At 42.4% G+C, this 13,637-nt stretch overlaps 1 protein-coding gene across 1 annotated transcript in view; it reads left to right on the forward strand.

The window, feature by feature from the left end:
• The first annotated feature begins 1,444 nt into the window (after positions 1 to 1,444).
• The window catches only part of pip4p1a (phosphatidylinositol-4,5-bisphosphate 4-phosphatase 1a), a 29,156-nt gene continuing 16,963 nt past the window's right edge, over positions 1,445 to 13,637 (forward strand). The window contains exons 1-5 of the mRNA XM_083782191.1: positions 1,445 to 1,708; positions 3,367 to 3,560; positions 5,974 to 6,080; positions 9,030 to 9,135; positions 9,649 to 9,701. Coding sequence (XP_083638317.1) covers positions 1,555 to 1,708; positions 3,367 to 3,560; positions 5,974 to 6,080; positions 9,030 to 9,135; positions 9,649 to 9,701 — 614 coding nt within the window. The 5' untranslated portion in view covers positions 1,445 to 1,554. The remainder of the gene's footprint in view (positions 1,709 to 3,366; positions 3,561 to 5,973; positions 6,081 to 9,029; positions 9,136 to 9,648; positions 9,702 to 13,637) is intronic.

Genomic DNA, 13,637 nt, shown 5'->3' on the forward strand with positions numbered 1-13,637 from the left:
CCAAACCTCTTTGCCAAAAATAGTCAATCTACAAGCTCACAAGTGGCTCTGGCTCCCAGACCTTATATTATATCATTGATTTTTGTCTTTTTGAGCGGTGCACAGCACAACGCTGTCTCTATATATGTCCCTACTCCCCCTATGTCCGTTGAAGTAAAAACAGCTGTGTGCGTGCGCACGTACACACACACACACACACACACACACACACACACACACACACACACACACACACACACACAGAAATTGAAATTAATCAGGTTAAACTTTGTCAAACCAGAAAGATCGAACTTTAAATACAATTTTGAAGTACATTGAGTCAAATATTTTTTACTGCACAATCATTATTTGACATCATTTGTTAAGTTACTTTACATTTTGATTAAATGCAATAAGCGATAAATTATGTTTTTAGGTTATGAGATACCCAGCAGTATAAAGACATTAAAATGAGCCTCACATTTACCAGCTGCATCATTAAAGTAATTAATGAACACATTTTTACTCGAGTGAAGTTTTGAATGCAGGACTTTTTGCTGTACGAACTTGAGCATACCTTTTACACCACTGTGGTTAATAATAATCTACAGAGATGAGTTCAGAGACATGCACCATTGTCTCTGTACGTCTGTCTGTACATACGTGTGTACGGCTGTAATCCACGTAACTCGAGAACCGTTCGCCCCACCGACTTAAAATTCAACACACACGTTCCACACCCCCACAGGGGGTGCAGTGCCCGGTGTCGAGTCGGTCGGACCCACGGTTGTCCAGAACCGCCACAAAAGGCCTCTGCCCGGGATCTGGACCGGGCCCCTGCCCAGGGTCCTGCATATATGGAGCTGGCCTGTTGTGAAATCACAACACTCCATATTTGGGCATGCCTGACACAGAACTCCATATATAGGAAAAAAGGGACACAGAGAGAGATACAGGAATCTCCATATATGGGCATAAAAGGGACACAGACAGATGGCTGGAACGGGTACTCTGACATGGATCTCCAACTTCCATCGTTACCGACTCAGTGCTCTACAGCCGGGCAGCGGTCTAGTAATAATAATAATACTAATACGTAATAATAATAATAATAATAATAATAAAAAAATAGTAATAAATAATTATTTAGTTTTTGCTTCTTATAGCACATTGCAGTTTTGAAAGGTGCTATATAAATAAAGTTTATTATTATTATTAAAAATCAGTTAAATCACCCCTTATGGCCGAAGGGGCGTGACTACATGTCAGCCCCTCCATCATGCTCCATGCACACAGAAAACGTAGGTTACCGCAGCAGCATTATGATACTGAACAGCATATACCATAACCACCATACCCAGAGAGCATAGGCATACAGCACACTGAGCACAGTGTGGAGGAGGCATCGATATAGATAGAGGGTGGAGGTGAGGAGGTGGTGGTGTGATCATGTGACGCAGGCATTTCCGACACAACAATACAGAACACACGTCGTTGGCTCGTTTGGTTGGTTGCAGGCAGGCAGCGGTCCCCTGGTGGTCCTCTCCTCTATCTCTGTCAGGTCTCTCTCTCGGTATGGCGGACGGTGAGAGGTCCCCGCTGCTGTCGGACCTGGGGGACGGCGGCGGCGGGCTGCTCGGCGCCGGTGGAGTGTCGCCCGGAGTGGCGCCCTATGGCGTGGTGCCCAACAAGCCACAAAGCAAGTATCCAAGGAGCTCTCCCTCTCTGTGTGTGTGACTGTCTCTCTACCTCTCCAGCCTACTAGCCTCATCTCCAGTGGAGGAGATGCTACTACCGCTGCTAAGCTACAAGGCTAGGCTAATGCCAAGTCAGTGTGGAACTGACTTGGCATTAGCCTTGTAGCTTAGCAGCGATAGTAGGTAGGCAGGTGACAGTGACAGCAGGCCTGCAGATGTTTATGTTGGATTGTTATACAGGGTGGTAGCTTCTGAAAAGTCCTGTTGGGAATGGGATTGTGTTGTTGTTGTGAACGTGATGTTTGCTGGCTGGGTAGGCTGTGCTAGTTAGCCTAGCCTTGCCACCTATCATAAGTAATTGTAAATGCAGCTAATGCTACATTGGCTACTATGCTGCTAACCATTCAGTAGACTTGGAGACTGTCACTGGAGAGGCTGATATGACAATTCCTACAGGCATGCACCCATGATTGCCGTTTATTGTATAGTTTTTGCAAGAGGTTGCATGCATTTTCTTTTTAAGGTACAGTAGCAGATAATAACACTTGCTTGCTGCACCCACTGTCAGCTAAAGGCTAGCCAACTGTTACTCTACAATTTGACTGACTGGTAAACGGAAAACATCTGATTTTGGCAATCGATACGGCCAATACGGAGGCTCCCTGGGACTGCTGCAAGATAGCACTGCGACCAATCAGCAGCCCGGGTGGGTAGGTGGGGGAGGGACTAGTATGTGGCTTAAAATAAATTAATGGGAAAGGCATGAGGAGAGGAGGTGCGGCTAGTACTAATTGACTCTTATAATATGATTCAATTACCGGTATCTAATATTCTTCTATTCCCAGTTTCACACCTAGTCACTGCAATGACCACCACTGGCCCTTTATCTCTCTCTGTTACACACCGACACTTGCATGCACGCACCAGTGCCAGATTTTGCAAGAGAAACGAGCCAAAAAGAAGTGATTAGGCCTAACATGATCATCACACATACGCTGCAAATTGATCAGCCGTTTTCAAATAGCTCATGTACATCGTACATCAGTATTTTTTAAACATTGCAAAAACTCAAGTATGTTAGTATGTTAGTCAGATGGGGGTCTGTGGACAAATTAATAATTAACAAAATTATAATAAGCGGACATGGCAACACTGACACACGCACACACACTTCCACTTAAACAGCCTCTCTTTGCATTCCAGCGGCATTTTATTATAAAGCTCCTTTCAGCTGAACTCAAGACCAAATCTAATTTTCTTGTTAATCCACAACTTAACAGGCTACTCTGTCATGGGGGTTAACCCCTTCACAGCCTGGTGCTCCAGCTCTCGTGACTTGACTCCCAGTCCCTTCCCCTGAAGAAATTCCATTCATGGTTGACCCCACTAGTCTGATGATAACTTCATGTCAGTGGTTCTCAAAGTGGGGTTTGGCCATGGGACCCCCAGGGGTCCCCAAATCTGTAATAAAGTGTCAAAATCTGTTTAACCGCAGCTGTCTACAAGTTTGGGATGTGAGCTGAGGGTGAAGATCTGCTGTTTTAAAACAAAAATAAAAACAATGTATAGGGGGGGTCTCTGGCACAAAACATTTTCACATGGGGTTCCGTGGTCAAATACATTATGTAGGGGTCCTTTGATATGATAAAGTTTCATAACCTCTGCTTTACGTTTCCTCCTTCCTCTCCAGGCTTTCCCCCATTCCCCAGCCCCACCCAGCCCTCCATCCTCCTCGGGGAGGACCCCCCACCCTACTCCCCCCTGACGTCCCCAGAGAGCGGCAGTGCCCCGGTCATCAGCTGTAGGGTGTGTCAGAGCCTGATCTCTGTGGAGGGCAAGATCCACCAGCACGTGGTCAAGTGTGGTGTCTGCAATGAGGCCACGGTAGGAGCCCACCAGGGTCTGAATACACACACACACACACACACACACACACACACACACACACACACACACACACACTCTGAGCTTTACATTCAGAAGTTAAGATCCAAGGAATTTCCATTTTACACTAGTATCGACCAGTATTTACAAGCAACCAGTCATAAGCAGTACAGGCGTTAAGCCCGATTTATATTTGACTGTGTGCCGGACAGTGTACAAGCTCACAATGCATGGCAGCGCAACACGTGAGCTTGTAGATCAGCTATATCCAGGGCTGGAGGTCTGTACACCTACGTTACAAAACAGAACCACGTCCGGCCGTGAACAAATTCAGCTTTAGCGTATGAAAGTTGTAACATCGTTGATGATAATTTATCCGTGTGATCTATTTTTATTTTATTTTTCTGTCACCCACATTGTTCTAGTGAAACAGTTTCAAAGTATTTTATGAAGATCACAATTTCCAATTTGGCCAAATGAGGGCGTAGTAGACCATCATCACACTGATGGACAGGACTGCAACTGGCGAGTTGAGAGGAGGAAAATTGAGTCCCCATTTCAGATATGACCATTAATTAATTGCTTTATGCCACACTAACAGGTTACTAATATTTTCTACTAAAGTGTGTGTGGCAGGTCATAAACTTAACTATAAGAACAGATACTTAAATATTATCAGATTAATCATATGAATTTGTGTATGTGAGCCTATCAACACACATATTCCCTTTTGACACCTCCCAGTCCAAATGCCCTCTGTGCCGAGATTGCCTTTGGACGCCTATTTTAATATCAATTGATTACGGTTCACAACTGTGTCCTGTACTCGCTCATAACACTGGTAGCGGTGCGATAAAAAAAAAATCACACCAGTGTGAACCGAGTGGTGCAACTCCCGTCTATTGGTTCTCTGTATCATTCCAATTTGTATCGTTCCAATTTCTTCTCTGTATCGTTCCAATTTCTTCTCTGTATCGTTCCAATTTCTTCTCTGTACTCTGGTGCCCCCTACTGGTATAAATAAGTAACATACTCGTGCTCACTTATACATACATACAGGTACACATACAGGTACCTACCTACCTAGGTACACGGACATTGCTGGATGTAGGAGTGGTTGCACCACTCAAAAACTGAAATGAAAATTCCGACTGGCTTATGCTGTCATTTATCATCATTTATTTAACAAAGACATAATAACATGGTATTCCTACTATAACAAGAACCACACATTCTGATTCTAATTGGTTACTAACCTTACATCCTTTATGTGAGTGTATGTATTTCTGTTCCAAGTTTCACTATAAGGGTAGTCTCGCGTGCCAGACTGTTGCCTCTTGCAATTTTCCATCATACACTCTTGGAGCAACGGAAGAGCCTTCATGAGTAAAATATAAAGCGGAAGTGGAGCCTCCTCGCCACTTCCGTTTCGTCTTTACACTTGCGCAAATGTATCCTAATCATATAAATGGAAATCATTAAGCATAATTATCTTGCTTATTAGCAGAAATGGAAAAAAGAAAACAAAAAGCTCTAAAGATATTTTAAAATATATTTTCATGAACGGAAATGGCAGCTTCCTTAATCGGATTTCGGGAGATGTAGTTCCAGACTCTATATAGCATTCGGAGATTGTGGAATAGTTGTCTGACTACTATAAGGGTAATCCTATTTTATAGCTGGACAGTGGACACATGTGGACAACTGGACACATGTCCGGTTCTCCTGCGTCTCCATCCACATCAAAGTGCTGCAAGCTATGCATCAGCACTTAGCTCATGCCTGAGTTTTTACCACTTTGAATCTGGTGGTCACATTCATATTTTAGCATTGGGTAGCACATGGGTAAAGTAAAGAGACCACAGTGTCCATGCTATAGTACAGTACATAGCATCGTGGAGAGTCGGGTACTTCACTGAGACAGGTAAGCCAGTAGGGTGAAGTAGGTTAAAATTGCAGTAGTTCACAAAGTAGTTCAGTAGTTCACAAGTAGTTCACTGGTTCACAAACTGGCTTCATTCAGCTCAGCTGATCTACGAGAATAGTCGATCTACTCACTATTTGTATATGGGCTTAAGTGGTTAACACCATGTCATTATTCCCTTCAAAGCCAGTTGAATTGTAGAAAAATGCAATCCCTGCTCCTGTTAAGCATGCTTTAACACAGAGTTGGGAACACAATCAGCGTGCTATATAATGCTTTGGCCCTGTTCCAGCAAATGCAAGTGTAGAGACCATTCCAATATCTCACTGAATCTGCCCCCCCCCCCTCACCTCTGTATTATTGTTTTAATTCTCATCTGGCCAGAGTAATTGCCTTGTTATCTCCTCCAGCTTGTGATATAGCGGAGCTCTCATCTTCTACCTCTCTCTCTATCCTCTGTCATGTGCCTCTGGCTCCCTCTGTCTGCAGCCCATTAAGAATGCTCCGGCAGGAAAGAAATACGTGCGCTGTCCCTGTAACTGTCTGCTCATCTGCAAAGTGACGTCCCAAAGGATTGCCTGTCCCAGGCCGTACTGGTGAGAGGAATGTATGTGTGTGTGTGTGTGTGTGTGTGTCTGTGGAAATGAGCCATCCAATCTAAAGGTTTATAGGAAATAGATTTTGTTTCTCTCAACAAGAGCATGAGAACTTGGGATGTGTGTATGTGTGCATTTAGTAGGGATGTCCCGATTTTTTCGCTTCCGATCCGATCCCGATACCTGAATTTCTCTGTTAGCCGATACCGAATACCGATACCAGTGTCGTGATCTCATGTTGTGTTTATAGCTATCTAGCTATATATCTCGTGTTGTGTTTATATCAGACTCCTCACTCAAATGTTCACTTGCAGTTTGGGCAACTCCAAAGCAAACTCCACATGTCCCAACATTTGATTTACCTGCCATAGTGTCAACCCCTTACCCCTGTGTCGGATCGGTGGTTAGACTGGCATATTCACTGATACCGATAAATAAAATAAGGGCCAATCCGATACTTTTCCCGATATCGATACAGTATCGGGACATCTCTAGCATTTAGTAAGAAAAATGTGTTCCACAATTAAGTCTCTGCCCTGAACATAGATTAGAAGACTTTCCAAGTGTTGTATGAAGACAAAACGACTTCATTCACACAGCTTTACTTCAGTATTGTCTGAGAAGGGTCAAATGTTATTTAATGTATTGTGAATGATGATAACGGTAGTCTCTCAAGCTGTTTCAAGAGACTATGGTGACAGTGTCTCTCTGTACCCTGTACAGGTGGCTCATTTGTGCACATTTAAAATTCAATCAGGATTCAGCAATCAGCAAGTCCACGAGCCAATTAGTCAGTAACTGCCTTGCACATTGCATTGTGTTCTCCACCGCGGAAGCTTTTTAAGTGGGTGGCACACAGCAGGATAATGGTAATCGACATAGGTAAACAATGTAGATGTTCCATTTGGATGGAAATCAATTGTCTGGCAACATTTTAGTTTTTCAGTGCAAAACGAATTATTGACAAGATGATTTGCAAACTGCAACTTGTGTCTGACGCAGAAAAGTTTTAAGGCCAAGTCCGTCAAGAATTCTTGCCAAAGCAAGGCCAAAGAATTCCCTTGGAGCAACACTTCCAGCAAATCGACTGCCCAATTAGATGTTAAAAAACATTTTGTGATTTGTATTGCAAAAGACACCAAACCAGGAATGATCATGTCAAGGGTTTGACAGCTGAACAGACTGTGCTGGAGAGCCTAATATAATTGGTAAGATAAGAGTTCTTGTCTGGCTACCATATGCTAGAATACTTTGAAAAGACTTTGAAAAACACTGACGTCTGTCACCCTCTCTCACATCTGTCATCTACCATACACTAGAAGACTTTGAAAATACAAATGTCTGACTCCCTCTCTCATCTAAAGACAATGTGTGATAAGTCACAGCGTTATTAATCACAGACTATTATGATTTTGCTTGATGTAATATTTCCTTTCGGGGGAAATGACAATTCACTGGTAGGCGAGAAGCATTTCTCAGCCTCAGTGTAATACCAGTTCATTAGCAAAATTCACATTTGCCAAATAAAATGACTGCGGGGAGGACCTCCTAGATGGTTGTGTTCTCGGGATCACTGTGGGTCTGTGCAGATACAAATTTCAGATCGTATCTGTCTGGCAGAAACCTTGTTTTTCTACATTTAAACTGTAAATATGATTCTTGTTATTAGTGTTCAACGTTTTGATGACCAGCAAATGTTGAACGAATGCAATAAAAAAGTGGAACTTTTATTCTTTACTGTTGATTGTGTTTTGATAAGCAACAGACGAATGAAAGTGCAAATACATCATTGAATGTGCTATAACTGGTACTTCAAAAGCATAATGAGGTAATGTAAGCAAGCAAAGAATATCCTCATTAGAACAAAACAAACAAGAATTGCATTTTATATTACTTCACATTAAGACTATCCTTAACTTACTTATAAATGCAAATTGTTTGTGACTACAATAGTTTTTTTAACGAAAATGAATTATTAAAAATAAACATTAGCATTTTGTGCCTCGGGCAGAGATATGCGAGGAATCCTAACCAGCTCCAGTTTGTTTGTGGTCGAGCGTTGTCATTCCATTCATGTGATTTAAGATCACACACATCCGTCTGTGGATTTAAAACGGCCACAAGTGACTGCTGTCTGTCTGCCGTATAGCTGCTAGCCCTCCTGCTGTGCCGTTGTGCTTTTGTACTGTCCATCTTCCAGCATCACAGTCCATTCCCCTGACAGAAACATTTAGTGGATACGAGCTACAGTGGTAAAGTGTGAGACTGTGATATCACATTGACAGTGCCTGTACTGTTTGGAATGGAGCCTTCACGGAAGGTGTAAAGCTAGGCATTAACCCAGTTGTTCTCAAAGTGGGGTCCGGGGACCCCCAGCGGTCCTTGAGGGGGTTCCAGGACACGTTGTGAGCCAGGGTGAACAATTTGGAATATTTTTGAAACATTTTACCAACAGATAGTGGTCCCTGGCGCAGCCGCAGCCAAATGCATAAACTTATTACGATATTGTTTTCGGCTTGTTTTGCCTTTATTGCTATGTATGTAGACAGGAAATGGGGATAGAGAGACGGGCAGTGACATGCAGCAAAGATCGTCAGGATCAGGATGGGAGTCGAACCCGCAACACGCTGCATTGCAGTTTAACTGCCCAGACTGCTAGGCCACCGGCCCGGGGCAATTTTGTGATCTTTGACATGAAAATATGGAAGTGTGGTTGACAGTGGTTAAACTTTGAGCCACACAGTGCCCCCCCGCCCCAAATGTGAATGCTAATGAAAGCGTGTGGTGACTGCTGAGGTGTTTGTGTCACGCACAGCTTTTTATTTTATTTTTAATTATTAATCACAGATTAGACACAACCTTTCAGTCGTGAGATGTTTCTTTTGCTTTTTATCCATGCAGAGTGTGTGTGTGTGTGTGTGTGTGTGTGTGTGTGTGTGTTCTTTCTAGTAAGAGGATAATTAACCTGGGTCCAGTGCACCCTGGTCCTGCCAGTCCTGACCCCCAGCCGGCCGGGGCCAGAGTATGCTGTGGACACTGCAACAACACTTTCTTGGTATGAAGCCTTTTCTCTCTCACCATGGAAACGTGTTCTCTCTCCATAGAAACAGTGATGATGATGTCTTATTTTAAGACCCTGATCTGAAACACAATTCATTAGCTCTCAAACCATTTTCCTAGGTCCGATTCCGAAAACTTTTCCGAAAGCTTTGTTTATTCACACCTTTGACTATATATTGTAAGTCTTCTTCAATATGTTGATTGTCATGCCGCAGAGATCATAGACAATAAATGGGTTATAAGCGAACTGCAGTAAATTCCATGTTCATTCACCTGCCTCTTTTGTTTTTGGAGGATTCGATGCTTATTGCCATGGATAGCAAAACCAGCATAGATAGCAATTTCTATAAGCTGTTAATACAAACTTGAATGCGGTCAATACAATTTGGGAAGACGTGTGAAAAAGATGTGGTGTGGGTGTTCGCGTCCTCTATCTTGGCGATCAAATGACTTCCAGCAGTGTCAACATCAAGCGGTGCCTCACCTCTCGTTGCCTTTCTCCTTTCAGTGGACAGAGTTTACAGACAGGACGCTGGCCAGATGCCCACACTGCAGGAAAGTGTAAGTGGCAAATCCATTTGTATACCACCGCTAAAGGCTGTTCTGTTCTGTTCTGTTTTTGCCAACAGCAAGGTTGTTCGGTACTAAAATATTCGTAGTGTCTGAAAGCTACATGCAGTATTACGCTTTGTTGTTGTCGGTCGGAAACCTTGTATGTCCAAAACATTTTTTAAATGGTGAAAATAAACTAGGCCATAGGGTATTTTGTTGTTGTTCTCTCGCTGGGTGCAGAAAAAACCTGACCGCCAGTATCACAGAGCCGGCTGTCGGCCGTTGAAAAACCTTGTTTTGACCAGAAACAATATTCATTCGATTTGGAGATAAAGGCCATTAAAAGCAGCACATAGAACGCAACTTAAGATGGCGTGGTCCAATGTCGCACTCGACACCAGCATGCTAACGGGACTCAGCTGTCAACTCGATCAGATCAAAACATGGCCAGACCAAAGCTTTATTTACTTTATTACGGGAACGGCGGGGAACGTGTTAAGTAATTCAATTAAGAGTTAAGTAGGACATTAACTCATGCAAAAACACCAAAAAAATGAAACATGGAGATACAAGGTTTCTGCCCGACAGTAACAACTTTCAAGCTCTGTTGCAGGCTCTGTATCCACAACCAACCAGGCAACGATCGTGACATTTTATACAAATAATTGGGATTAATGACTTTTATTGTGTTTTCTGGCATTGAACACTGGATCAGATAAATAATAATTATAATTCTGCATAATGCCTTTTAGGCTTTGTGCGAACAAAACTTTCACACAAAGCGTACAAATGTACAAAGCCTGTAACTGAAATGCACCATTACTGACTTGACTGGTGTACTCAAAATAAATGTACTTCTAAGTGGGTTCGAATCCACCGCGGTGCATCCGGTTATGTTGTAACTTTGAGCGTCTATACGAGCACCATTTGCCCGTGTTCAGGGGAGGGAAGCCGGGTGTATGGGGAGGTTGGTTTTTGTCACTATGTGTACTCCTACGAGCTGGGGGCAGCACCTGCCAGCGTGAGGAGTAGGACTCTACGTCCTCCCGTTGAAGGCTCCTTAATGGCAGGTGAGCCAGTGACAACACAGCAATGTGTGTGGGGAGGAATCAGTTGACATAATTTTAAAAAAATGGTAAAAAAGCGAATAAAAAAAACGGTGGAATTGTTGTGGCTGCACACTCGGCCATGCGTGCATCCTCAACCAACATACATACACCTGCTAGGTATATCCGCTCCCTCTAATGGAAATTGAGCTAGTCACTTTCTTTCATTGCACATTTGTTTTCTTCTAAAGGGCAGCAGACAGTTCACTTTCCTAGACAGTCTGGTTATACAGAGTTAGACAGCAAGGATACCTGAGAGGGGCTGAAGAAAAACCAGGCACTGGGTTGGATTCACTTTACAATCTTTATGCATTTAGCTGACGCTCTTATCCAGAGTGACTTACAAATTGTGCAAGAACAAGTAAATGCATGAACCACCTAGTCAACAAACGACGGGCTAAATTGTCACCTAAATGGAGTGCAAAGAAAAACTATTTACTGCTACAACAAAGTGACTATGACGGCAGCGGAACTAAATAACATAAATTGTTCAGTTTTTCCCAGTTTATGTATTTGTAGTGCAACATCACCCCAAGGGTTCTCTGTACACTTCACGACAAATGAACACAAAACAAACACAGGAAGCAAAGAATATACAGTGTAAATGTGCCTGCACTTATGATCAAACAATCAATATGTGGCAGTGCCCAACTGTAAAATATGCAAATCACCAAACAGTTGGAGGGAGTGCATGGTGTTGTTGTTTTGTTCTGTGATTGTTGTCATGTATCTGTTGTCTGTCCTGTCCTATGTGCAAACTTCAATACAAATACTTGAATAATAATAACAGTGAGAGCATTCCAGAAGGTTTGGGACTCGTTATGATTTTGACGGTTCCAGATCCTTTACCGGTTCCCTCTTAACTGTTTCTAATATTATTTAGTCCCCCTTTTTTCTGACATACATTATACTTATATTATACAAGTACATAATAAACACAAATTAAATCGTACAAATCTGCTTTATTGTAGGCTAACTGCACTTTACAATTATGAGGTAGGCACTATTATTTAGACTTCACCACCACCAGCCACCACAACAATATAATTATTGCAATTTGTTTTAAATCCTCTTAGCAGACCTGTATGTTCCTGTGCTTTATTTATGCAAACTGTTTATAAAGTAATCAATCATTCAAAGCATGCAGATATATTCACCTAAAGCCTGGGTCACGAGACTAATTTAGAGCCAATTTAAAAGCAGTTGAGTTGCATTGACAAATTTACTTTGTTTGATTTATGGCTCTATAGTTAACGTGATTCATAAAATATCAGACAGACATACAGACGTCGAGTCATTGGCACAATAAACAGTTGTACAATAAGCCTAATAAAAAGCTCTGTAGAAGTTAGTATTTGGTCTATTTTATAATGTTACTAGCCTGGGGAAAGTGAACCAGCTGCAGACTCTGCGTCTTCATCATCCTCCTCCCCCGCCGACTGTACGTGGCTGATCTGCGGTCATGGCTTTAAACTTTCATATGCCTAGAATAGATTAATGTTGTGTATTGAGTTTTGAGATGTTTCCTCATTGTGGACGTGCAAGTTGCAACCACCTTTGCAGGAAAATATGGCATTGCATTTATTACACTTAGCGTGCTCAAAGTCATTTCCCTCTTTGTTAATGTACCACTTTAGCGGTTTGTACTGTCTCTTCGACATTACACTCACTGTCTCGCTTGGCTTGGTGTAGCCACTAGCTGGCCTTCATCTGCCTTTGCAATGCATATTATTGTCAGATTATCGACGCAGTGATATTAGTATCGTTACGCGAGGCTTTGTCTCGCTTGCGCCGGTCACAGAGCCATTCTGGACAGCATTCACACATTCTTCCAGAACAGTGGGCGTATCCTCCCCGACCCCACTCGTGTAGATAGGGTGACGTCACCACGGTCACTTGCATGCATGCACAGACAGTCACACAGCGGAGCCAAATGAAGACTTTTTTTTATTAATGGTTCCGCAAACGGTTCTCAAAACGATAGAACCGGATCCGGACCTGCAATCTCGGAACCGGGTCTGTCCCAACCCTAGGCACGATGTGTGAATGCTCTGAGTCTGCCCACAACTTTCGTTGATACAGTAGTGAATAAATATAAACCTTGCTATTATCCCTCTGTCCTTCACCAAGAGTGCACACTGTGGTACAGTGTAGTTTACATTTACACACATATTCAAATCGGAGTCTGGAATAGAACCCCTCAATTTGATTAAACTGAAAAAATGGCACACCAAAAGACAAATACTGTATGTTGTGGTAATTTGTTTATATATATGTTTGGGGGGTTCTTGTAAGCTGTTTATCTGGCTAATGGGTGCATTGATTTGGGGAGTTGCTGTAGACCTTTTTATTCGTTGTATTCGTTTTTATTTTATTATATTTTCCTGCGTAGACCGAGCTCTATCCGACCTGACCAAATAATACAGTATATGTACTTATTATACTGTATTGTTCGCCTGAACCCAACCTTATCCGACTGGCTTTAGCTACCCTTTGGGATCAGACTGAAACTGATAAGAACACAAGTCTCAAACTTAATGCCGACTTGATTTGATAATGGAGAGTTCTCAATAAGTAAAGGAAATACTTTAATGCGCGGATCCAGCCACTGGATAAATAATGATCAACAGTATAATACAAATGGATACTATTATCTACATTTTTATCGTATTCATAGGTTGCATTGTTGTCCAAAAATCTAAATGAATAAACTCTGTTCCAGTCATGTGAGACTAGGCACTATGCTTTGGTTATCCCTGCAATCCGGTTGATAATGATTTCATTTTTTTTTACCCTGCTTCATAACCTCATGATTTATTTTTATCCCTGGGATTGTGCT

This window comes from Protomyctophum parallelum (genome assembly GCF_964188405.1).
Source record: "Protomyctophum parallelum genome assembly, chromosome: 14".
Lineage (NCBI taxonomy): Eukaryota > Metazoa > Chordata > Actinopteri > Myctophiformes > Myctophidae > Protomyctophum > Protomyctophum parallelum.